The 25,978-nt window shown below is 52.1% G+C and overlaps 2 protein-coding genes, 1 long non-coding RNA gene and 1 pseudogene across 4 annotated transcripts in view; 2 read left to right on the top strand and 2 right to left on the bottom strand.

Moving 5' to 3' along the window:
• Positions 1–4,140, top strand: part of LDLR (low density lipoprotein receptor) — a 37,460-nt gene extending 33,320 nt beyond the window's left edge. Inside the window, exons 16-18 of the mRNA XM_061190459.1 lie at positions 433–510; positions 1,579–1,736; positions 2,389–4,140. Coding sequence (XP_061046442.1) covers positions 433–510; positions 1,579–1,736; positions 2,389–2,424 — 272 coding nt within the window. The 3' untranslated portion in view covers positions 2,425–4,140. The remainder of the gene's footprint in view (positions 1–432; positions 511–1,578; positions 1,737–2,388) is intronic.
• Positions 4,141–12,381: 8,241 nt separating this feature from the next.
• Positions 12,382–17,473, bottom strand: SPC24 (SPC24 component of NDC80 kinetochore complex). Of its 2 annotated transcripts, XM_061188770.1 has the most exons (5): positions 17,314–17,473; positions 13,866–14,026; positions 13,609–13,709; positions 13,401–13,477; positions 12,382–12,601 (listed from the first exon to the last, which is right to left on the bottom strand). In XM_061188770.1, the coding sequence occupies exons 1-5, from the start codon at positions 17,471–17,473 to the stop codon at positions 12,495–12,497; spliced, it is 606 nt and encodes a 201-aa protein (XP_061044753.1). In that variant the 3' UTR covers positions 12,382–12,494. The 2 variants fall into 2 exon arrangements, with proteins under 2 accessions (XP_061044753.1, XP_061044754.1); XM_061188771.1 differs by lacking the exons at positions 12,382–12,601; positions 13,401–13,477 and having other exon boundaries at positions 13,605–13,713; positions 13,882–14,026.
• A 556-nt stretch (positions 17,474–18,029) lies between these two features.
• The window catches only part of LOC133091316 (uncharacterized), an 18,641-nt gene continuing 10,692 nt past the window's right edge, over positions 18,030–25,978 (top strand). Inside the window, exons 1-2 of the long non-coding RNA XR_009700875.1 lie at positions 18,030–18,072; positions 18,591–18,806. This is a non-coding gene — a long non-coding RNA (uncharacterized LOC133091316). The remainder of the gene's footprint in view (positions 18,073–18,590; positions 18,807–25,978) is intronic.
• LOC133091315 (uncharacterized) lies at positions 24,727–25,703 on the bottom strand (annotated as a pseudogene).

The following is a 25,978-nucleotide window of genomic DNA, read 5'->3' as shown; positions in this document are numbered from 1 at the left end:
CCAGGCACTGGGATTGTTGAGCATTACGGGGACAGAAGTTGGCCCCTGCCCCATCCAGAACAGGCTCCTTGTCATCAAATGCAGAAGCAGGTTGAAAAATTCTACCAGTGACCTCGCCAGCCACTGGGAATGTATCTGTGGGCGTTGGTCTCAGGGACCAGCAGCCCCTTCCCCAGTGCCTTGTAATGTGAGGCTAAAGGACCCTCTTAAGTTTGCCCCAAATCCCATAACCCCGATTGCTAACAAGCGAGGCCCTGGAGGAAGCCAGCCCGGCTCCTCTCACACCTGGGAGATGCTCCAAGTTCCTTTGAATGTTTGAGGACACTGAGAAATGTCAGGCATTTTCCTTTGCGGGTTGTCATCATACACCTGCTGTGTTTTCCCGCCCCTCACTGGGGATCTGGGCCTCACTTTCTCCCTTCTCCCTCGCAGTCCTGGCTGATGTTGCCGGCCGAGCGGACGCGGAGCGGCCCCAGGGCGTGGGTGCTCTGTACATCGTCCTCCCAATCGGTAAGCCTGTGGCCGGTCCTCCCCTGGTTCCCGGTTTCCTGCAAAATGATCTCCCAGTAAGCCAGTCTGGTCCACCTTTCCTCCAGGAATGCGGTGGCCCTGCTGCGCGTCCTGTTCATCACTGGGCCCCCCTTCCTAGCTTCATTTACTTAACAAATATAGTTGAGCGCCTACTGTATACCAAAATTGCTTCCGGGCACTGGGGACCCAGCCCTGAAAGAAACAAACATTCCCCCCCCCCTCGGAGCTGACGGTGAGCAGAGTGGGGCAGTTGATGTGTCACATGGGGGAAGTGGGGCTGGGCCAGGGTCCCCGGTGTGAGTATGGGCGGCCTCACCAACACCCAAGGGATGGGAGGGCAACCAGGAGGGGCAACCGCTCCTGGTGAGCGGTTCTCTTGCAGCGGGCAGTTTGGAGATTTCTGCTTTCCCGCCCTCACCCATCAATCATGGCTTGGTCAGCATCACACCCATTTTTCCTTTTCGAAAAAAATCCTTTCAAGGTGTCCCTTCACAGAGATGAGAGATCTAAGTGCCCAACAGCTGTCCGCTGTGGGTTGGCGGCTGGGCTCCTTACCTACCTTGGGGCTGCCGGGGGCCCAGCAGAGCCTGAGTCTCTCCCACCCTCTGGGCCAGAATATTTTTCAGACCTGGGCCGGGTGAGCCCTTGGCTGTTCCCTGGACCTGGGGGAGGGCGTAGGGAGGGGACAGGAAGCACCACCCCAAGGCCCACCATAAAGGATGCGAAGAGGGATCCAGCCCCACCCAAGGTCAAACAGAACCAGAGTGCACTGTTGCGCCGTAGGTAGAGAAGAGTCCTATTTCTGAAAAAGCGGCGGCTCGCATGTGACTAATCACGCAAAAAAACTGGAAGAATTGACAGTAGTTGGGTATTCGGAGGGTGAGGCAGTCAGAGTGGTCTTCAAGCTGGAGATTTGTTATGCTCATAGATAGAATTTTTTTTTTTTTTTTTACAACGGGCAAGTACTGCTTTAAATGCGGAATAAAAGCATTTACGAGTTGAAAGGGCCTGGCGGCTGGAGGCAGCACCTCTCCCCTCTCCCTGCAGCGCTGCTCATCCTCCTGTGCTTCGGGACCTTCCTCCTCTGGAAGAACTGGCGGCTTAAGAGCATCAACAGCATCAACTTTGACAACCCTGTGTACCAGAAGACCACGGAGGACGAGGTCCACATCTGCCGCAGCCAGGATGGCTACACCTACCCCGCGGTGAGCCGCACCCCTTGGGACCTCGCTGGTGCCCGTGCGTCCGTCCGTGTGTCTGTCGTGCCTCCTCAGGGCCAGGTCCTCCTCGGAGAGCAGACATTCTCACGGTGCGGGGACGGGGCCAGAGGATGAGCAAAAGGACCGTAGGTCTGAGGGTGAAAGCCAGAAGGGGGGCGGAGAGTGGTTTGTGGGTCTGGGAGGGAGGGGGTGCAACTTGAGGTGGCCAGGAAGGCTTCCCTGAGCAGGGAGTGTACGGTGTGCAGAAGGCCCCGCCTGTGCAAAGGCCCCGTGGCGGAACCCTGCCTGGTGTGTCTGAGGAGCAAGGAGGCCACCAGTGTGACCGGAATGGAGAGGGTGGGGGAGGGTGGGAGGGGGCGGGGCAGAGGGAGCAGCACCCTCGGAATGAGGTGGGAGCCACGGAGCCACACGAGCAGACGCGGGTGGTCACGGCGCCCCCTGCTGGCTGTGAGGGAGCAGGCTGGGGCCAGGTTGCGGAGCTCCGAGACCCGGGGGGAGGCCACTGTGTGGGTCCAGCGGGCGACGCGGGGGGCTGGTTGGCCGGAGGGGCCAGGAGGGAGTGAGGCGTAGGTGGCCGCTGGCCATGTTTACTGGATGTTGGACTGATGGTTTCCGGCGTTTACCGTTTTGTTGACAGAGACAGATGGTCAGCCTAGAGGATGATGTGGCGTGAGCTGCTGCCTCGAGTCCCGTCCCTTCCCGGAACCTGCCGCTGGTCGCTCGCTGGCAGGAAGAACACTTTCTCCCCGGACCCTTGACCTGCCCCAAACCCTTCCTGAGACCTCGGCGCCAAAAGCAGTGCTGGTGGCGGCAGCCCCGGCGCCCGTCTGCCTTGTCTGCCAAAGCTTTGTTTTATATATTTATTTGTTTGGGAGGCAGAACAGGCTTCCGACAGCGCCCACGGAACGGGTTTGGGTTGCATTTTTTCTTTCTTTCTTTACGCTGAAAGGAAAAGAGGAGGAAGGCGGACGAGCTGGGGGATGTTTCCGAGCTTCTCTCCTCCTTGACGTGCTCTTCCCCCGAGGGAATGATGGACGGAGGGACACGGAGCGGGAAAGCTAGTGGCTTTGAACGCACCAGAGCAGTTGCTACCAACAGGGTCCCGGGTAGCTGCTGCTTCACCTGCCCTCTAGCTCGAGCCCCACACTCAGGACTGAACGTGTTTACCTCTGCCTGCCGAGCCTGATGGGATGGCCAGAGTTGGCCTTTGCTCTGCCACCCACAGGTCAGGATCAAACTAGGGTTTTCCAAGCTGGGTTTGCCCTCCCCTTATGCTGGGGAAGGGCCCCTGGTGATGGCTGGATCCAGCCTTCTGGGGGTGGCACCCGCTGAGCCCTATTCATTCACCAAAATCCCGGCCATCCCCAGGGAAAACCTGAGCCACCCGTCACCCTTAATATGTATTAAGTGCCTGAGACCCCATTGCCTCGTGCCTGAAGATAGGTGGCTCCGACCTCTAACTAACTGTGTCCCTCTGTCTGGGTGTGGGTGTCTGGACCCCAGCCCTGCCCCTTGCACTTTTTCAGTTTAGTTGTACACTGTGTAAAGTCGATAGTCTATTATTATTTTGCACTGCTTTCCGTTCTGGTTCTGTTCTGGCTGGAGAGAGTCCAGGTCAGTGATGGTGCAGACCTGGCCCCTCTCCCAGCACATAGGGAGACGTGCGTGAGGAGGAAAGGGTTGGCTTGATCACGACTTCAAAGCCAAGATCAAGATCGAGACTATCTGGCTAGTGTTTCCACTTCTGTGCAGATGCCCCCAAGCCGTTCATTTCCCCAATAAGCTGGTCGTGGTTGGCAGGGGATCCATCTGAAACGTGCATGGCAGGTCCGCCCTGTAGGATATGCTCCTGGCTCGGGTATTTTGCGGGACTTATTAAACAAGAATGCTTTCTGAAATTGACACACGTATCGCATTTATGACCACAGAGCCGGGGCGGGGCGGGGGGGTCAGCCTCCCACGGAGACTCTCTGAGGGGACTGTCTGCTGTACAACCACAGAACACGGCGGCCCTGCAGGAGGCTGTGAATGCCTTTTCTCTTTCTGAAGCATGTAAATAGATCCCCGGGCAGACAATGGGAGCTTTTTGTTATGTTTGCACTTTGTATATTTGTTGAAACATTTATCACTTATATGTATATAAAAAAAGATCTATTTATTTTTGCAAACCCTGGTTGCTGCATTGGGGGAAACTGTCTCTGAGATGCCTCATCTTTCTGTACAAAAAGATTATTCGCACGTGCTGTGCGCAACGCTCTTCAGGAGAATCAGGTCTGTGTTGTATATATGGGTTGCTTTTCCGGGATGGGTATCGCTTTTTAAACCACTGTATAGAATGTTTTTATAGCCTGAAATGTCTTACTGTGATCGATTAAATTTCTTAAAGTATTTGGCTAAACCAGAAGTGCTTTCTTCCTCTGTTCTCTGGCTCCCTCCATCTGTTGAGGGAGGGACTAGACTCCCCGGGAGAAGGATCTGGAAAGGGAACATCTCCCCAGAGCTCCAGCAGGCTGCAGGCTCTGGGGGATGTTGTGCTCAGCTGGGGAGCAGCTCTGCTGGGTGCTTCCCTGAGTTGGGGTTTTGCTAAATTTCCTGCTTGTTCATTCATTCAACGAACAATGGGCACCTGTTGTGTGCCAGGTCCTGTTCTAGGCGTGTGGGACACTGCAGTGAATAAGAGTCCATGCCCTTGGGACTTCCCTGGAGGGTCCGGTGGTTAAGACTCCACGCTTCCAATGCAAGAGGCGGGGTTCGATCCCTGGTCAGGGAGAGCTAAGATCCCATATGCCGTGTGTCACAGCCAAGAAAAAAAAAAAGTTATATATATATAAAAAAAAAGTCTGTGCCCTCAAGGAGATGACATTTTAGAAGAAGAAACAGATAGAAAAAATTATATTTTACAAGATTATTCTGGAAGAATATTAAAAAGGATAATGAGACAGAGAACTGACTGGCCGGAGGCTTTTTTATTTTAGGGGGTGTCAGGGAAGGATTCTCCTGAATTTAGTCCTATTAAATTCATTGCTAAGATAGAAAAAAACGAGAGATTTCACAACACAAATCCAAATAATCATAATTTCAGGTGAATCTGGCTACATCGTGGAAACATTTGGCCAGAGCCATGGGTGTCAGGGTACGTGGGCTGCAGTCCACCTCAGTCCCCTACACCCTCATTCTCTTGTGCACCCCAGCTTTACCTGAGTCTGGGCCTTGAAGGCATTTCAGACCCCTGTCTTAGGGCATGGCAGTCAAGCCACAAATAGTCCTGGCACATCAACTGGGGAACAGTCAGGAACACAGCAGGTCATTGGATAGAAAAAAACAATACAGGGATCTAAGCATAACACACCAAATGGGCAAATCATAATGAGATGCCACCTCACACCCATTAGGATGGCTGTAATAAAAAACAAAAAACAGAAGACAACAAGTGTTGGCGAGGGTGTAGAGAAACTGGAACCTTCGTACATTGTTGGTGGGAATGTAAAATGGTAAAGGCACAGTGGAAAAACAGTATGGCGGCTCCTCAAAAAATTAAAAATAGGACCTCAAATTTTTAAAATTAAAAACAGAACTATTGGGGCTTCCCTGGTGGCGCAGTGGTTGAGAATCTGCCTGCCAATGCAGGGGACACGGGTTCGAGCCCTGGTCTGGGAAGATCCCACATGCCGCGGAGCAACTAGGCCCGTGAGCCACAACTACTGAGCCTGCGCATCTGGAGCCTGTGCTCCGCAACAAGAGAGGCCGCGACAGTGAGAGGCCCGCGCACCGCGATGAAGAGTGGCCCCCACTTGCCGCAATTAGAGAAAGCCCTCGCACAGAAACGAAGACCCAACACAGCCATAAATAAATAAATAAGTAAAAATTAAAAAAAAACAAAACAAAACAGAACTATTGGGACTTCACTGGCAGTCCAGTGGTTAAGACTCCACGCTTCCACTGCAGGGGGCATGGGTTCGATCTCTGGTCGGGGAACTAAGATCCCGCAAGCCGCGAGGCATGGCGAAAAAAATTAACGATAAAAATAAAAATAAAAATAAAAATAGAACTATGATGTGATCCAGCAAGTCTACTTCTGGGTATATATACACAGAAGAACTGAAATCAGGGACTTAAACAGATATTTGCACACCCATGTTCTTAGCATTATTCGCAAAAGCCAAAAGGTGGAAACAACCCAAGTGTCCATCTGCAGGTGAACAGATAAATAAAATGTGTCTATATACAATGGAATATTATTCAGCCTGAAAAAGGAAGAAAATTCTGACACATGCTCCAACATGGATGACTCTCGGGGACATTGTGCTAAAGGGAAATCAGCCAGTTATAGAAAGGTAACTACTGTATGGCTCCACTTATATGAAGTCCCTAGTGTAGTCAAATTCCTAGAGACAGAAAGCAGGACGGTGGTGCCTGGGGCTGGACGAGGAGGCTGGGGAGTTGGTGTTTAATCGCTATAGGCTTTCAGTTTTGCAAGACCAAAGAGCTGGATGGATGGTGGTGATGGTTGCACAGCGATGTGAATGTGCTTAAGGCCGATGAACTACACACTTAAACTTGGATAAGATGGTAAAGTTTATGTTATGTGTATTGAACCACAACTGAAAATAATGCTAAATAATACTTTTTTAAAAAGACCAGGGGGCTTCCCTGGTGGCGCAGTGGCTAAGAATCTGCCTGCCAATGCAGGGGACATGGGTTTGAGCCCTGGTTTGGGAAGATCCCACATGCCGCGGAGCAACTAAAGCCCGTGCGCCACAACTACTGAACCTGCGCACCTAGAGCCCGCGAGCCACGACTACTGAGCCCACGTGCCACAACTACTGAAGCCCACACACCTAGAGCCCGTGCTCCGCAACGACAGAAGCCACCGCAATGAGGAGACCACGCAACGCAAAGAAGAGTAGCCCCCGCTCACCGCAACTACAGAAAGCCCAGGGGCAGCAACCAAGACCCAACGCAGCCAAAAATAAATAAATGTATTAAAGCAAAACCAAAAACCCAGGTAATTCCCTCGTGGTCCAGTGGTTAGGACTCCACGCTTCCACTGCACGGGGCACAGGTTTGATTCCTGGCCGGGCAACTAAGATCCCAAATGCCGCAAGGCGCAGCCAAAAAAACCACAAATGGGGACAATGAAGCATCTAGAAATAACAGCAGAAGAAGGGGTGGCATTACTGGAGCCCAGGAGCTGTGGGAGCCTGGGAGGAGACCCCTCCACGGCAGAGAGAGAGGAGAGAGACTCCGTCCTCTCCCCTCCTCCGGGCCCCCCTCCCGCCAGCGCCCCCATGGGCTGAACCCAGCAGGACCTGGGAAACAGGGTTCCCTGCAGGAATGGGCCCAGGGGCAGGGGACCCGGAGTGTCGGGGCAGCAGGTGGGAAAGAGCGCAGACTGGGCCAGGCGGCCTGGGTTGAGCTGGGTGACCTTGGACCCATCAGAGTCTCAGTTTCCTCAACTGAAAACGGGGCCGATGCTGATCCCCACCTCCCGGGCTCCACGGGTGGCGGGCGTGGTGGTGGAGAGAAGCGCCAGGAGCCGCAGGCACTGTTATCTTTTCTGTGTCCACAGGGTGGCACTTCCTTCCTTCCTTCCGCCTTTTGTCTTGGGAAGGTTCCAAAATGCCTCTGGGGGCGAAAGCTCAGCGGACCGCACAGGAAGCGTCCGGGGCCTGCAGGCAGGCGGTCGGTCGATAATTGGTTGATTGACCGACTCCATGCTCAGCCGCGTGGCAAATGGGACAAATGAGCTCGAATGGCTGGGCCTGCGGGAGGGGCCGGGAGGTGGCCGAGGGTGCTGAGAGGGGAGGGTGGGCAGGACTCGGGGGTCCCCGAGCAGAGGAAGCGCCTGGGAGAGGCTGGAGGTGATGGAAGTTTCTGGTCCCTGGCCTGGGCAGTTTTCCATTAAGGGAGTGAGTAGTTGCTGAAATCCTCCCTTGGGCGTCCCCACCATGGCTCTGAGTACGACACAGACACGCAGGACTAGAGCCTCAGGAAAAATAAGAGCAAACACTTCATGGGGATTAACTGTCTGCTCCCCTCGGTGGCCGCCCAAGGGGGGGGAGGGGGGGCAGGCCCAGAGCCCATTTTACAGATGGGAAAGGGGAGGCTGGGGTCACTGGTCTCAGCTCCCGAAGCTCCCGGTGAGACCCAGACGTCCCTCCCTTTGTCTTTCTCCACCAGCAGCCCGAGGGGTGGAGGGGGTGCGGCCTGATGGTGATCCTCTCTGGGTTCACAAGGGGTCCCCTAGGGAAGGGCGTGGATGTCACCCAGGTAACATGCAGCGCAGCTAGCCGGCCAGTTGGACCTGGTCTGTGGGCTCAGCCTGCCCAAAGGGGTGGGGAGCAGACTGGAGCTTCGGAGCTGCCATCCCCAAGGACAGGGTGTGGGCAGGCGTGACCCTGGCTCCCCCTCTCCAAGGGCTCAATGGCTCTGGCCAGGACTGGCTGGGTGGTAGGAAGAAGCTGCTCCCCCAAGCCTGACACCCCAATTCATGTCCTCTGCTGCCTCCCCCTCCTGCCCCCACCGGCATCTGAAACCACAGCTGCCTGTGGTGAGTCAGGCTGGAGCCTGCGGGGCTGAGCCCAGGTCCGGGGGAGGGAAGGGGGGAGGCAGGGAGGGGGGAGCCCTGTCCCTGACGCCGGCCCCTCCCCCACAGTGGGGGTCAGCACCCCTTTCTCTCCCCCAGGAGTGAATCTCCTCCACGATGAAGGGGTAAGAGAGCGGCTGAGAGTTGGAGTTTGAGCGAACACTGGTCACATCACCCACCCCACTGAGTGGAGTGGGATGGGGGGGGATAGCCCCCAGGACTCCTGGGTCCCGTCCAGCCTCCCCTCCAGGCAGCTCAGGTTTCAGCACTGATTCCTGCCCTTGGTGGAGGGGCTCCACTCTCCCGGCATAGCTGCTCTGCTCACCCCGGAGGCCTCCTCTCCCACTCCCATGCTGTGCCTGGGATGGAGGTGGGGAGCTTGGGGGTTCATAGCGAGACCTGCCCCCTAGTCGGCTGGGCCTCTGCACCATGACCTGTGTCAAGAGGCCAATGTCAGGCTCCCCTTTCCAAGCCCCAACTCTGGGGCCCTCCTGGAATCTGAAAATCTTCCCCATGCCTCACTGTGGACTGCAGGCCTGGCATGATCCAGCCCCACGGCCTCATGTTCCCTCCATGCTGGCCTCTTTGCTGTCCCTGAACACCCACCTTTGCACTTGCTGTTCCCTCTGCCTGGCTCACTATCTCCACACCTTTGTCCCCAGCGGGCTCAGGTCTATCTGGGCTCAAATGGCTCTTCCTCCCTGGGGCCTCCTGCAGGCTCTGTCTCCATCAGCTGCGACACCTTCCACGAATAGCCTGCCGTCCCTGTGCCTCAGTTTCATCACCTGTAGGGCACTGGGAGCCAGCACACAGCACCTGCTCGTGGCCTCCACTGGAGTGTGGCTCCCTGAAGGGGGGCCTGGCAGGTCACAGATGCCCAGTGCACACTTCTGAGTCAGTCGGGGAGCCGCCGGGAGGTCCTGGGGCCTCCCCGAGGGTGGTCCAAGCACTGCCGTGTCTGTGTTGATGCCCTGTGACCAGTCCTCCCGGCCTCTCACCAGCCTCGGCCCACCAAGCTTGCCGGAGTTCCAGCCTCTCAACTCCATATACCCTTGGCTATTTTCCCCAGAAACACCAATTATAAGACAGGTTGGCCAGGTGTGTGGATATTTGACCGGCAACCACTGATCACTAAGCGTCTAGAACTTTACCCTGCTCCGTCGCCCAGCAGGGCTCCACCCAGTACAGGCCTGAGTTCCAGTCCTTGGTCTCTTTCTACCTGGGTGACCTCGGACAAGGGGCAGGCGCCTTGGAGGCCATTTCTCATCTGAAAAGCCAAGATGCTCCTCCACGGACCCCGGGGCCCCACTGCCGAGTTCAGCCTCCCAGGGTGTCACTGTCCTGTGACTTTGGGCAACCGACTGGACCAAGCTGTGCCTCAGCTCCCCCACTTGTAAAATGGGTACTCCTCACCAGCGTGGGACGGTGTTGGCCTGAGGGGCGCAGGAGGAACGGGCCGGGGGTGAGGGGTCAAGTCTCACCTCTGCAGGCGCAAGGCCTCGGTTCCCCACTCACTGCCTGGTCGGGGGGACTCCGATCCTGCACCCACTCCAACAGGCCCGGCCGAGAGAGCTGGCTGCTGGCTGCCCACGGGCCGGCTCTCAGAGGGAGAGCAGGCAGGGGCGGGGGTGGGTGTGCAGGCTGGAGGCCGCGGGCCGAGGCTGTCCGGGCGTCCAGCCAGCGCCGGGCAGTGAGTCAGGGCCCAGGCATGCAGAGGGCCAGGGCCTCTCCCGGCCCCTGTGAGCTCAGGCACCTCCCTGAACGCGCCCGCCGGGCCCCGCCGGGCTGCGTTCCTCACCCACTTGCTCACTCCTTGGGCTGGTTGCGGGGGAGGCCTGGGGCGACGGGGCCCCTCTGAGCCTAGGTCCGTGCTGCCTCCCTGGAGCCACCTTCTTCTTCTTGGGGAAACTGAGTTCTGGGCAGGCAATGCCGCCAGGGCCCCTCCCAGAACAAAGTGAGGCCACTGCTCAGGGGGCGGGGAGCAGGCCCACGGGGGGCTCAGGCCCTGGGCCCAGAGAAGCCTGCGTCTGTACCTGCACCCGCCCCTCAACACCGGCTTTCTCTCCCAGGGGCTCTGCACCTGCAAATCTGTTTGAACTAGAGGGAAATACGCCTCTCCGCCCGCCCTGGGACCCTCAGCTGGGCCGGCTCTGCTCAGGGCGGGGAGCAGTCCTGCAGGGGAGCAGGTGGAGGCTGGCTGTGTCAGCAGGAAGAGCCACCAAGGTGACAGCAGCTCCTCAGCTGGCCTTGGCAGAAGACTGCCCGGTTCCTGGCTGAGGCTGCGAGGCAGGGGGGTGGCAGCCCTGAGGGTGCCCGCCCCCCCGGGGTTTCCGCGACAGGGCTGTGCTCCTCCCATCTAGTGGGTGGAGGCCAGGGATGCTGCCAGATATCCTGTGATGTCCAGGACGGCCCCCACCAGAGACAGTGACCTAGCCCAGACATCGTGAAGGCTGAGGCAGGAAAACCCTGGTCTAGATCAAGTCTTTTGCCATTTGGAGGCCAAGGGTACAAATAAAGGGCTCTGCTTCTTTTTCACATCATAAAAAACTCTGCCAGCCTTGAAAATGGAAACAGCCCAGGAGGGCTTATGTGAACATTTCCTTGAATATGTAAAGCCAGGCCCTCAGCATAAAAGCAGGGCCTCTGAAGTTCTTCTGGGAATCTTTCTTTGTGAGCCAGATGGACTGGGGCTGCTTACATTTCAGGGAGACTAACAAGCCCTTTTTTGGGTCTATCTCCTGGAGCCCGACAGGCGGGATCCCTTGCTCTAGGACCTCCGAGAGACACCGGAATGGACTATTTTTAGTGCCCACTTGATGTACTCAGGTGCTGCTAGAACTTACTGTTCCCTCTGCTTAGAATGTCCCTCTCTGATCAAGAAATACAAATCGTACTTACTGTAAATGGTACAGAGGTGCACAAAACCCAACACCCAGAGGTTCATGTAACTACCAAATCTACTGGCTTCAGGAAAAGCTGTATCCAAGAGGCACTTGATATTGAAGGGACCCTACTTCTCACTCTCTACCCTCAGACAGGCAGGCAGGCTGGCCACAGGCTTCCCACTCTTAGTGGTACCTCAGTCACTGAGGATGGGGGTTAGGTGAAGAAATCAATTGGCTGGCCCAGGCCTTCGTTGCATGCTGAATCAGTTAGGGTTTATTTTGGCTGTTTGTGATAGAAAAACTAAAATAACAAAGGCACACACAATAGTTTAGCCCCTACCCGCAAGGAAGTCCAGCATTGATACCCAGCTACATCATCATCAGGGAACCAGGTTCCTATCATCCCTAGAGGATTGCACCCCTCCTTAAGAGTGGCAATACAGCTGCCAGGGCTCCAGCCATCACACTCAAGTTCCAGAAAACAGAGGGGAGGGGGAAAGGGTATACTCCCTTGCCTTTTAAGAAGTCACACACAACACTTCTTTTAACATTTCATTGTCCTGAACTTAACTGCAAGGGAGGCTGGGAAAAGTTGTGTTTTGACTGGGCAGCTAAAAGGATTTCCTTACCAAGGGGGGAGGGGAGAACAAATATCAGGGAGGCAAACAGTGGTCTCTGACACACAGCCCACCCTGGAGCCAGGGATGGGCCCCTATACATCCTATAATGTAATCTTTTCGTGACTGACTCATCCTTTCCAGTCCCAGCAAAAATGCCACCCCCATCCCCTGGGGCAGGCCCCCTCCCTGGCCGGGTCCTGAAGCACTCTGGAAGCTCTCTAGCTCGAGGGTGGCATCTGATCACTTTTGACTCCTCCACTGGCTCAAGGGATCCTTCATCTTGCCTTGGGTTCCCAGCACAGCTCGGACACACAGTGGCACTCAGAGAATGAACGGATAAAAAAGGGCCAAACCTGAGTCACAGATGATGAAGACCTGGAATTTGTCATCGGATACTACGGTGTCATTTGTATGTGTTGTCACAGACGTGAAGTCACAGGCCTGGCACAGTTAAGTCAGTTTTCTTTGGTTACCTAGTCCAGCATTTGAGGCCAAAGTCAAGAGGGGGGAACGGGGGAAGAAATCCAGTAAAAAACTCATTTACGTATAAACATTTAATTTTAAGCTGATCTCACCACTGAGGCACTGACCACCCACCACGGGCTGGTTCCCACTGTGTGGGACTGTACGATGCAGTCCCAGAGGCTCCTGGCTACCACTCCGTGTCCACCAAGCTCCAGAGATAGTCGCTGATGAATTTCTTGGAGAGCTGGGTGCTCTCCAGGTGGATGGGCTGAGCAACGCTGGGGCCATGATGGACTGAGGGCGCAGATGTAAGGGAAACCCAGCACACGTGGCCCTCCCCCTCCCTCCACGACGAAAGGACACTGCCTTTAAATTGTTATTATTAAGATAATTAGAGACTGAAAGAAATTTTCATGAACAGAAAGTTAAGATAATGCACTGTCTTTTTTTAAAAATTGTGGTAAAATACATGTAACATTATATTTACCACCTTAAACATTTGAAAGTGTCCAGTTCAGTGGCATTAAGCACATTCATGTCGTTGTGCAACTATCACCACCATCTCCAGAACTCTTTTCATCTTGCAAAACCAAAGCTCTGTCTCCATTAAACACTGACTCCCCCTCCCACGATAATCCCCATCCCACGTTCTGTTTCCATGAATCTGACTCCTCTAGGGACCTCATGTAGGTGGAATCATACAGTACTGACTTTTTGTGTCTGGTTTATTTCAACCAGCAGATTATGTGCCAGGTTCATCCATGGTGTAGCAGGTGCCAGAATGTCTTTCCTTTTTAAGGCTGAGTAATATTCCACCGTATGGATGGAGCACATTTTGTTTATCTGGTCATCTGCTGATGGACACTTGGGTTGCTCCCACCTTTTGGCTTTTGTGAACAGTGCTGCTGTGAACACGGATGTACAAACATCTGCTCAAGTCCCTGCTTTCAATTCCTTCGTGTGTATCCCCAGAAGTCGACCTGCTGGGTTATGTGGTTATTCTGCTGAATTTTTTAGGATCTGCCATAGTGTCTGCACCATTTAAGATTCCCACCAACAGTGCACAGGGTTCCACTTTCACCACAAAGGATACTGCCTTTGATCATCCCCGGCTCACATTCATAATCCCACTCAATTTTACTAATTCGGCGATAAAGTTGAGCCACATACCTGCGTGAGAAGACAAAACAGAGAGAGAGAAAAGAAGTTACTCCAGCGTCGACTCCAACAAAGAGCTGTGGGCTGCGTGCACGCACACACACATACGCACACATGCACTCACACCGCGTCTGTGGACCTACACGGCTGAAGGGATGGTGACTGTCGTGTCTTCGTCAACCTCCCTCTCTTGTCTTTCGAGATCAGCCTCGATCTCCTTGAGCTCCTCCAGCTCTCTGCTGAGCTGAGTAAACAGGCAGTTAAGGACCCCTGGCTTTGGAGGGAGGGCTGCCCATGTGCTCACACCAACCCCGTCGGGCCCGGGGCTGCTGGCTCCAGGTGTGTTTTCTAGAGTGAAGAAGGGCCTCCTGGGTGAGGCTGGGGCCCGGCTGTTCTGCACACACAGGAAAGGATATAGGAGGCTGGCCTTCAGACGGGCGTCTTCCTCGCTGGCCCTCTGAAGCTCGGCTTCAAGCTGCTGCAACTCAACGCCGCCCTGGTGTGCCTGCTCCTTCGCGTTGAGGAGGCTCTGGGCCACCTCCTTCTCCGCAGTGAGGACCTCTGCAGGGCAGGGAGAAGTCTGCGCCCCTCAACTCGGGCTCCCCAGGAGAGCCCCAGAGCAGAGGGCAGCCTCAATGCCCCCATCTATGGCCACGTTCCCACTTCCATCTCTAGCTCCCGGACCCATCGTTCTATTTGCAAATGCCCACCTGAGAGTCCCACCTGGACCTGGCACACGTGCTTCCATTTCACCAAAATCACACTTGAATCCATCCAAAGTAATAAAGTCTGGTCCTTGTTTGCACACCTAGTCTTAACTTATGACGTCACTCTCGACCCCACTGTCCAAGCAACAAGCCTGGGACTCACTTTCTGGATCCAGTTAGCCATCCCGTCTGGCAGGACCCCCTTCTTTCACGTGCTGGTCCTTCACGCCTCCAGGACCACCCCAAAAACCTCCCTGCCGTGTCCCGCTTTGGTCTCTCCCGTTGCCAATCCTTTCTGCTCTCTGCCTTCAGAGCGGCTGCGTTAGAGGCCAAATGTTAAGTCGCTCCCCTGCTCAAAGACCTCCCGTGGCTCCTCAGTGTCTCCAGGATAACGTCCACGTCTTTTTGGGCACCTTCGGCATCCTTGCCAACCTCCTCTCTCCCTGCTTTTCGCCCCACCATGTGCTTTTCCCTTTGCTCTGGCTGCAAAGACGCCTCATCATCGTGCAGACACGCCATGTTTTTTCAGTCCTGGGCCTCTGCCTGCCTGTCTTCCAGGGACCTGTGCCCCTGTGTCCCCGCCCACGGGCACACCATTCCCAGCATTAAGGCCTTCTGGATAATGCCTGACTCAGGCGGCTGGACACTCTCTTCTCCCTCCTGGGGCGAGACTGTGCTCCCAGGACAGCCCTTATCACACTGGACTATTTATTCCCTCTCTTCTTCAAAGCACAGATTGCATCTTAAAATCACCGTACATCGCCAACACCTACTCAGAATAAACACATTTTGAACAAAACATCCAAAAAGATAAAAAACACCCTAAGAAGGTTACTGTGTTCCTTCCCACAGAGTCACAGAAACCTGCCAACTCAGAGAAGGCACGAATGAAAATGCTTCTTAAAGGGCCGGTGTTTAAGTGTTTATAAACTTAATATTAAGTTAATTTTTAATCAAGGCACTGCATGTCTATGGTTGTGAAAATTTAAACACACACACACACACGTATAACCCTCTCTAAGCCTCTCCAACCCTCTGAAGCAGGCACTTAAACTCCTCACTGTTTTCTCTGGCATTGACCTTCATATTTCTAAATAATTTGCTTATGCTGCTATTTCTTGATCTGTCTGTGTTAGACGGTGCCTGCTGACTTCCTGTTAGGAGAGCTGAGGGTCTGGCTCTCTTTTGCAGCCTTCCCGCCCCTTCTCCACTCACCCTCCGAACAACAACCAAGTCTCCTGGGATGATCTCTTCCCCGTGGACGTTCATTATAAGCTGTCATTACCCGAATGTGTGCTAAGTGCCACAGGTGACCACGGAGCCCTAACTCACTGAACTCTCACCACCCTCTGAGGGTGGCTGAACCCCTCCCCTCATTTGAGAGGCGATGAGCAGAAGCCCAAGGTCCAGTGACTTGTCCACACACTTAGCTCTGAAGCCGGGATCTGAACTGGATCCTTTTGATCGAAACCCCAGCTCCCTAGAACACCGACTCTTGTCTCCCTGCCCCAAATCCATCCGTTCTTCTGAAACCCAGGCAGGTTGGGTGATGCTGAGCTTCTCCCCAACCATCAGTGAAAGGGGAGTTAATGGAGCGGGAGGGGAGGAAAGAAAGGAGGGGGAAGGAAGGAGGAGGAGAAGAAAAGAGCAGAGGACCCTGACCAGGACATCTGTTGTGCTTAGACTAACATCCAAACTCCTCCTGGGGGCTCACAGGCTGGCAAGTCTGGCCCCTGCTGACCTCATCTTCTACCTCTTTCTCCTGGGTCTCCAGGCTCATTCTCACCTCATGACCTTCGCATTGACAGTCCCCTCTGCCAGGAACACTCTTCCCGGAGCCATCCCATGGCTAGCTCCCAGACCATTCAAGTCTCAACCCAAACGGCACCCCCTCATAAAGTGTAATTGTCAAAAGGCATTACAAATCCCTGGCACTGAAACCACAGTGGAAAACTAGATGACAGTTCCTCAGAAAAATTAAATATCAAATTACCATCTGATCCAGCATTTCCACTTCTGGGAAAATACAAAAAAGAATTGAAAGCAGGGACTCAAAGAGATATTTGTACACTCATGCTCATAGCAGCATTATTCACAATAGCCAAGGGGTGGAAGTGTCCCAAGTGTCCAGTGATGGATGAATGGATAAACAAAATGTGGTGTATCCATACAATGGAATACTGGAGATGATGGTGGTGATGGTCACACAACAATGTGAATGTACTTAATGCCACTGAACCGGACACTTGAAAATAGTTAAAATGGTAAATCTTAGGTTATGTCAATTTTACAACAATAAAAAAAAGTTTGAAGCCTTTAAAAGATAAAAACAAAAAACCCCTGATGCTGAGAACAGCTGCAACAAGGGCAGCCCCCATACCCCTTTTAAGGGCACAGTGCTGTGCAAGCATCATCTCCATGAATCTCACTTTGATCCATCAAGGGGTGCTATCAGCATCCCCATTTCACAGATGAGGAAACTGAGGCTTCAGAGGGAAGCACTGGACTGGGACCAGAGGGTTCACGAGTTAACAGCTGAAATCCTTAGCCCATCACCTCCTGACAAATCCATTTTTCTTGTTTATCCTCTGCCTCACCCCACTAGAATATTAGCCCTACCCCCACCCCAGGGATTTTGTTTCTCTGTTCCCGGCTGTCACCCCATGACTGGCACTATGCCTGGACCCGGCAGGTGCTCAGTAAAACATCTGAACAATCTCAGCAGGAAGATGCGGACTATTTATTATTACAACCATTTTATGGGAAACAGAGGCATTGCAAGGTTAAGTAAGTCACCTCAAATCTCACAGCTGGGAAGTGGCGGTGCTGGGATTCAAACCCGGCGCTTTGACACCTGAGCCCCAATTCAAACCCTGAGTCCCAGCTCCTGCTCACAGCGCGTCAGACCTCCTACATTCACCACTAAACCCCAGGGAGGTGGCTGCTGTCCTGAAGCTCATTTCATGGGTGGGGAAACCGAGGCTCAGAGGGGACAATGCTCATCCGCCGGTCGCACGGGGAAATAGGGTAGGGGATGGGGCGCCCAGAAGGGAGAAGGTTCGAGGCCGGCCTGGCCACCACCACCAACACTCGGGTCCGGCTGCCCGCCGCCCCCGCCCCCGCCCCCGACCCGGCCTTCACCTCGCAGCCGCTGTTCGGCACCGTCTTGCGTCTCCAGCAGCCGCTCCACCACCTGCTCGTGGCGCCTCAGCAGCCGCCGTTGCTGCGCCTCGGCGCGGTTGGCACCCAGCAGGCTCAGCAGCCCCTGGCTCACCTCCTCCATGTCGCGGAAGGCCGCCATGACTACACTAGGACCAATCCCGCGCAAATTTAACTGCCCCTGGGCCCCGCCCCCTTCCCGGAGAGGCCCGTTTCCATTGGGTTTAGGCCACGTCAGTCATCAGCCAATGAGGGAGGCCGCTTCTAGTCGGACTAGTGCGCCTGCGCCGGCTCCTCTGTCAGCCATTGGCGATGGCCAGTCTGCGTAGGGAGGGGTGGGGTGGGGTGGGGGGGTGCCTCCGGCGTCCTGCCTGATGCGCCTGCGCAGGCTGGAAAGCGGCTGCAAGAGCTTCAAACTGTTTCTTTCCGGGTCCAGCGCCTGCTGCGAGCAACTCGCTGTTCTAGGGGCGAAGCCGAGAACTACTTCTCGTGGAGCTGAGGCTCAGCGGTGTGTGTGTGGGACACTCACAATAAACATCATAAATAAGTAAATTCTATAAGAGGCTGCGTAGCAAAATGGAGTCTGCGTCCAGATTTATTGGGTTTCAATCCCAGATTTGCCACTTACTAGCTGTGTTACGCCGAGCAAATTGCTTCATCCTTCTGTGCTTCACTTTCCTCCTCAGTTAAATGAGGATCATCATAGTGTCTACTTCAGAGTTGGTGTGAGAGTTGAATGAGGTCAGTGCCTGGTATTCGGTACGTGCTTTATAGGTGTTAAATAAAAAATACGTAGAAAGCTAGTGGGTGAGGTGTTTGATTCTCACCGAACACCATGTTGTGTGTGGGGTTACGGTTGAGGAAAGACAAACTGTTCACTTTTGTGACATGTCCCTCAAATGAGGTGAAGAAATCAGTCTAGCGGGTCATGACCAACATTTTCAACAAAATACAATGGAAAAAAAAAAAAATCAGTGCATTGTGTCCAGAAAGCTAAGTATTGTTTTGGGAAACTCCCCCCATTTGTCTACTGGGTGTGGCAGATTGTATTTTCCAAAAAGTGGCTACAGAAATTGTTCCAATTTTGCCACTCCCTATCAAGAGACAGACTCCAGTTCTTCTCTTGAACTTGAGCAGGATTTGTGCAACAAATAGAATGTGGCAGAAGGGACGCTGTGTGAATTCCAAGTCTAGGTCAGAAACTAGAATACATCTTTTGCCTGGTGCTAGCTTGCTCTCTCCCTCTCTCTCAATTCCAGGATACTCTCTGTGAGCCCAGCTGCCATGTTGTGAGGAAGCCCAAGCCACGTGAAGAGTCTCCCAGATAAGGTCCCAGCCGAAACCAGCATCAACCACCAGAGAAGTAAGTGAGAGAACATTGAGATGATTCCAGCCCCCAGGCTTTGAGCCATCCCAGCTGACACCAAGAGGAGCAGAGAGAGAACTGTTCCCAGCAAGCCCGGCCCAAACTGCAGGTTTGTGAGCAACATCCATGCCTTTGTTTAAAGCCAGTAAACTTGGGGGTAATTTGTGATGCAGCCATAACACCTGGATCACTGGGTCACATGTGAAATTTGTTTCTTGCTGTGGGTTGTGTAAAAAATCATTGAAAGCCACAGCTCTAGTGGCAAGTCCTCATAGTAAGCAAAGAAACAAATGAGCAGAATCATTTTAGCCAGGAACACCTGCTATAGGGAATAAAACAGGGTCATAGGACAGAGTCACCAGAGTTGGGGCAGGGGAGGGAAGTGGCTTTAGGTTAGGTGGTCAGGGATGGACTCCCTGAGAAGGGGACATATGAACTGGGACCTGAGTGATGAAAAGGAAACAAAAAGGAAACAAAGCACCAGGCAGAGGAAAGAGTAAGTTCAAAGGTGTTAAGCAGGGGAGAGCTATGGAGTGGATTGGCTCCAGATCTTCCGGAATCAAGAGAACTTGCCAGCAAGACTGGATTCCATCCTTCTCTGAGGAAGAGAAAGGATGCTTCTGGGTGTTTGGCCCAAACACCTGTTGGGTGGTAGGTGGTGGTGGTGGTACTAGTGACCAAGGTGGGTAGGGGAGCAGGCTTGGAGGTGGAGGGCTGCGTGAAATGGAAAGCTTGGGGAAGTTCCCAATGCCTGGAGGCTGACCACGTGGAGCTATCAAGAGGGTAGTTGCAGGACTTCCCTGGCGGCCCAGTGGTTAAGACTCCGTGCTTCCACTTCAGGGGACGTGGGTTCGATCCCTGGTCAGGGAACTAAGATCTCGCATGCTCCACGGCGTGGCCAAAAAAAAAAAAAAGGAAAAGGTAGTTGCTTGGCTATGAGTCTGCAGAGACATTTGAGCTGCAGATAGAAATCCGGGCATCGTCAGGGTGCAGCCAATATCAGATGACAGCTCTCCTGGGGGAGAGTATGGAGAGGACAAGGTCTGAGGACTAAGTTCTGAGACCCACCAATTGCAGATGTTGGAGAAGAGAGGAGAAGCCGGCCAGATAGAGAAGGCACAGCCAGGGAGAGAGGAGAGAAACTACAACAGAGGCGTCAAGATTTCCACTGACCATCCAGAATCTGACAGGTCCCCAACCCCAAGCCTGGAGCCACCTTCCTCCTTAGAGCTTACTTTCATGGGATAATTTTTGCCAAGACCCCAGGGGCTGCTCGTGTTGTAATATTTTTACAGCGGTCATGGAGCTGGGGACACCCTTAAGACTAATATATTTATTTAGTCTTCCCCGGGTCACAGATTCCTTTGAAATCTAATGAAAGCAACGAGACAGGCTCTTCTTTGAAAAACGTACCCAACAGGCACACATTTTTGGATTTCAGGACCCCAGAAGGCCATCCCCAGATTTTCAGGTTAAGAAGCTCCACAGCCTTTGTCTCATAGGGTGACTAGCAGATGTATAAGTGATGACACCTTAGTTGTTTCCTGCAGAAATGTCGGTGTCCGGGCATGGAGCTGGGTCCTCAGAGTCAGCGCTTATGGCATTGCTCACCCTCCTGTTAGCTGAGCATTTGATGCTCAGATTGCTCTGTCACCATCAGCTATGTGACCTTTGGTGGCAGGGGCTGGCCTTCTCTGTGCCTAAAGGCGGGCACAGTGCTGAGTGAAATGAAGAAGAGAGAAGACCATGGGTTCAGTTTCTGGCTCTGCAGTTCACCTATGACCGTGGCAAGTTCTTAACCTTTCTAAGTCATGGGCTAATGATAGCTCTCTTATCAGCTGGGAAAGGTTTTTCAAGAGTTAAGCCCTTCCAGGTTGCACAACCAGAGCCTGAAAAATATAAATGCTCCTGTCAAAAAGGCCACTCACCTCACTTCCAAAAAATAAAGAAAGAACCACTCACAGCCATTAGGATGGCTACTATTTAAAAAAAAAAAAAAAATCAGAAAATAACAATTGTTGGTGAGGACATGGAAAAACTGGTTGGTGGGAATGTAAGTTGGTGCAACTGCTATGGAAAAAACTCTGGCTATTCCTCAAAATACTGAAAATAGAACTACTGTATGACCCAGCAATTGTACTTCTAGGTATATACCCCCCAGATTGAAAGCTGGGACTTGAAGATGTTTGTATAACCAGCATGATTGACAATAGCCAAAAGATGGAAGCAACCAAGTGTCCACTGATGGATGAATGGATAAATAAAATATGGTGCATGCAAACAATGGAACAGTATTCAGTCTTTAAGTAAGGAAATTCTGCCACATGCTACAACGTGGAGGAATCTTGAGTATATTATGCTAAGTGAAATAAGCCAGCCATAAAAAGACAAATGCTGCACGATTCCACTTATATGAGGTCCCTAGAGTAGTTGAATTCAGAGACAGAAAATAGAATGGCAGTTGCCAGCGGCTGGGTGTGGGAGTGATGAAGTCAGTGTTTATGGGGACAGAGTTTCACTTTGGGAAGATGAAAAGAGTTCTGGAGATGGATGGTGGAGATCGTTGCACAACAATGTGAATGTACTTAATGGCGCTGAACTGCACGGTTAAAAATAGTTTAGATGGTAAATGTTGGCGCTGAACTGCACGGTTAAAAATGGTTTAGATGGTAAATGTTTTGTTATGTATATTTTGCCACAAAAATAAACAGACATATATATTTTCAGACATATATATATATATTTTTAAATTAATTAATTAATTTATTTATTTTTGGCTGTGTTGGGTCTTCGTTTCTGTGCGAGGGCTTTCTCTAGTTGCGGCAAGCGGGGGCCACTCTTCATCGCGGTGCGCGGGCCTCTCACTATCGTGGCCTCTCTTGTTGCGGAGCACAGGCTCCAGACGCGCAGGCTCAGTAGTTGTGGCTCACGGGCCTAGTTGCTCCGCGGCATGTGGGATCCTCCCAGACCAGGGCTCGAACCCGTGTCCCCTGCATTAGCAGGCAGATTCTCAACCACTGCGCCACCAGGGAAGCCCCAGACATATCTTTTTTCATGCACAATTTCTATTCTTTTTTTGTAATATCTTTTTTTTTTTTTAATTTATTAATTTAATTTTGGCTGTGTTTGGTCTTCGTTGCTGCGTGCGGGCTTTCTCTAGTTGTGGCGAGCAGGGGCTACTCTTCGTTGTGTGCGGGCTTCTCATTGCGGTCGCTTCTCTTGTTGCGGAGCATGGGCTCTAGGCGTGAGGGCTTCAGTAGTTGTGGCATGCGGGCTCAGTAGTTGTGGCTCACGGGCTTTAGTTGCTCCATGGCATGTGGGATCTTCCCGGACCAGGGCTTGAACCCATGTCCCCTGCATTGGCAGGTGGATTCTTAACCACCGCGCCACCAGGGAAGTCCCTGTAATATCTTTATTGGAGTATAATTACTTTACGATGTTGTATTAGTTTCTCCTGTACAACAAAGTGAATCAGCTATGTGTATACATATATCCCCTCCCTCTTGAGCCTCCCTCCCACCCCCCCTATCCCACCCCTCTAGGTCGTCACAAAGCATTGAGCTGATCTCCCTGTGCTATGCAGCTGCTTCCCACTAGCCATCCATTTTACATTTGGTAGTGTATGTATGTCAGAGCTACTCTCTCACTTCTTCCCAGCTTCTCCTTCCCCCACTGTGTCCTCAAGTCTGTTCCCTACGTCGGCGTCTTTATTCCTCCCCTGCCACTAGGTTCATCAGTACCAGTTTTTTAGATTCCATATATGTGTGTTAGCATACGGTATTTGTTTTCCTCTTTCTTTCTTACTTCGCTCTGTATGACGGACTCTAGGTCCATCCACCTCATTACAAATAACTCAATTTCGTTCCTTTTTACAGACATGTATTTTTAAAAAGCAAAGCAAGACACTGGGTTTGGAGGGTGGGGAATGGGGTCTTAAGCATGAGCTGAACAAGATAACAAAGATGATGAAATGGTCCTGGGTGATTGCTTGTGAGAAACGATTTTTTTAAATTTAATTTAATTTATTTATTTTTTTGGCCACGCCACGTGGCTTGTGGGATCTTAGTTCCCCGACCAGGGATGGAACCCGGGCCATGGCAGTGAAAGCACCGAGTCCTAACCACTGGACCACCAGGGAGCTTCCGAACAATTTTTTTCTTTTTAATTTCCGAAAGGCCCCTTCTTGGCTCACAAACCCTTCTGGAAAACTGACAAGATCAGTGGACCTTCCACTTAGAAATACACAACTTTGCATAAAATTTCTGGGACTTCCTATAACCTCTGAAAACCACCCGTTATCTCCTGGTTGAACAGTCCAGAGGAAAAACAGAGGAAGTGAGAATCAGGACAGCAATCATCCATCATCAGTCATCCTTGGGGGAGAGAGAGGAGTGGCCCAGGGACCGGGGGTGGGTGCTGAGGATGCTCCGCTTCCTGTCCTGGAGCTGGTGACTCATGGATGTTCACTTTTCAAGACGCCATGGATGGAGCTGTACACTTTTGTACACGACTTGTACACAAATGGTATATGCTACCTCAATAAAAAATAAAACAGCAAAACAAAGTATTTTAATATCCAACCTATAAGAAAAAGGTTTGGCAGGAGATTCTCCAAAGTATTGACAATGGCACGCATTTCTACCAAGTAGGACCATGGCACCCTCCACTATGCCAAATGTTTTTGTATTGCTTAAACTTTGTGTTTTACAATCACTATAAATTCTTTTGTCAGGAGGAAAAAACAATCAAATCAGTAAACGTTTTTTTCTGCCCGCTAGTGGGTTTTTTTTTTTTTAATATAAATTTATTTATTTATTTATTTATGGCTGCGTTGGGTCTTGCTGCGCGCGGGCTTTCTCTAGTTGCGGCGAGCTGGGGCTACTCTTCGTTGAGGTGTGCGGGCTTCTCATTGCGGTGGCTTCTCTTGTTGCGGAGCACGGGCTCTAGGTGCACGGGCTTCAGTAGTTGTGGCTCGCAGGCTCTAGAGCGCAGGCTCAGTAGTTGTGGCGCACGGGCTTAGTAGCTCTGTGGCATGTGGGATCTTCCCGGACCAGGGCTCGAACCCATGTCCCCTGCATTGGCAGGCAGATTCTTAACCACTGCACCACCAGGGGAGTCCCACCCACAGTGGGTTTGATTAGAACTTTCTGCCACAATGGCAGTGTTCTGTATCTCTGCAGCCCAACACATGCAGCTGTAGCTGTAGCCACCAACCACATGCAGCTACTGACCATGAATTAATTAGTTGATTTACATCTAAATGGAAATTGCCACAGGTGGCTGATGGCTAGTGGCTATAGTATTGGATATTGGACAGTACCAGTGTAGGGCAGAGCATAAGGGCGTTTATTGTAATATTCTTGTCACCTTTCTGTAGCTTGGAACATTGTTCAGATAAGTCCATTTTAAAAAAGAGATCTATTTTAAAACCTCAAGAGGAGTAGAGTAAGACAAACACCAGACACAAATGCTTTGGCATAATCATAAGGTAGCTTTATTAAATTCCTTTACTTTCTAAAAAACGATTACAAAAAGGAATACTTCATTTAAGTGTAATACTGTCTTTATGGACGTACCGTGGTTGGAAAGTGAAGTTAAAGGTCATGAATACACGTGAGAAGAGAGTGGGGATCAGAGGCAGGACCCCCTGTAGCCTACCATGCCAAGTCCAGTGGGTAAGCTGGGGAGAAGGGAACACAGGGATAACTATGGACTTATAGGGGGTGTCAATGAACTGCTTATAAAAGCTTAAAATAAACGCACCCACCGGCTCCAGGGCCAGACACACAGGCACACAACTCTTGTACCGCTTCTCAAAGCTGCCCAAAGCTGTGGCCTTCTGTCAGTGGTCATCCCCAGTCAGCTTGGGTTTCGTTTCCTCGCCATTTACACATTTACACACACACACACACACACACACACTGGGGTGTCTCTCTCCTTTGACCATTCAAGCTCTCTTGTCTTAGGTACCATCCCTTCCATCAAAATCAAAGCAAGCCAGACTCCATCAAGCCAGGAAACCTACTTTTCTAGGAGAGAAGCCAGCCCTTGGCTTTACTGAATGAACGTGTAAGTGCCGAGGGCTTGCTCTGTCCTGCTGGGGTTTTGGCTTCCACCCCAGCAGCTAAGCTGAGAACTGAACAAGAGAGGGCAGGACACCTAAGGACTAGGGATCTTACTCCCTGGTCACAAAGCACTTTTCGAGGCTCGGAACCTGTCCTCCTTCCCCCCTCCCTTTTTTTTTGGTCGCAAAAGGAAGGAACAGGAAAGAAAACTTTGTTGAGATTCTGGGGACAAAATAGGCCATGCAGGAAACTACGTGTGTCGGGACAGCCCCGTTTCCAGCAGGCCCCATTCCAGGCAGCTCTGGAAAGCCTGTACGTTGTTAAAAAAAAAAAAACCAGCTGGCCCTTGTTTGGTTTTCGGCAAAGCCCTGTCTCTTTAAGTTTGCACTGGGAGCCCTTGGGGGCAGCCAACTTTTAATCGAGCACACATGGAGTTTTTGGAACTGGTCCTATGCTTTGCCAACAATCTCATGCCCTGTTTTCTTTCCTTTGAGGAGAGAAATTCTGGAGTCTGGGGAGAAAAAGGATGGCCCCGTTACTGGCGTTCTAAGCCTAGGGATGCAGGGACCACTCTGGGGACCGGATTCATTTCCTGCGTCTCCATATCTAAAGGATTTTCTAGGAAAATGAGTATTTGCCAGGGTCCCCATGTGGGGAGGGGACGGATTTCTGGGTAATCTCTCGATATGAACTACTTGTACACCTCGGCTGCTGGGTCCTGAGCCCCCCCACCTGAATGGGGGCGTGGGAGACGCTGGCAGTGGCAACATGAAGGCAGAAGAAACGACTAAACTTCCTGCCCCGGGTGACAAAGACAGGGTCTGCTTTGTGAAGAGACCAGAAGAAAATTCCACCAAGAAAGCCGTCTGGGGAGGGGGAAGTGGACAAAATGCTATTATATACCAAACAATTAAATGTAGGGGAGTGAGCGGGGGGCGCATTAGGCCACTCCAGACGTGATCCGTGCGTAATCACATTGAGGATTAAAATGAAAATACGCGATTCCAGTGACTTTCAAATTTTCCCCCCTTCCCCGAACATGATTCAGAAATACAATATTTTTCCCTCTCACCCTCCTCCATCCTTAATTGCCAGTTGATTGTTCTCAGCGTTCTTCGCAAACCCACGCCCCAGCATCAGCCACTGGCGCCAATTTATGTAAGAATTTAGCTTCGGTCTGCACTGCGGCTGCTTTGAACGGGGGTACTGGGAAAAA

This window comes from Eubalaena glacialis, chromosome 4, assembly GCF_028564815.1.
Source record: "Eubalaena glacialis isolate mEubGla1 chromosome 4, mEubGla1.1.hap2.+ XY, whole genome shotgun sequence".
Classification (NCBI taxonomy): domain Eukaryota; kingdom Metazoa; phylum Chordata; class Mammalia; order Artiodactyla; family Balaenidae; genus Eubalaena; species Eubalaena glacialis.
Note: the sequence above shows the minus strand (reverse complement) of the source record. Positions and strands in the feature narration are given on the sequence as shown.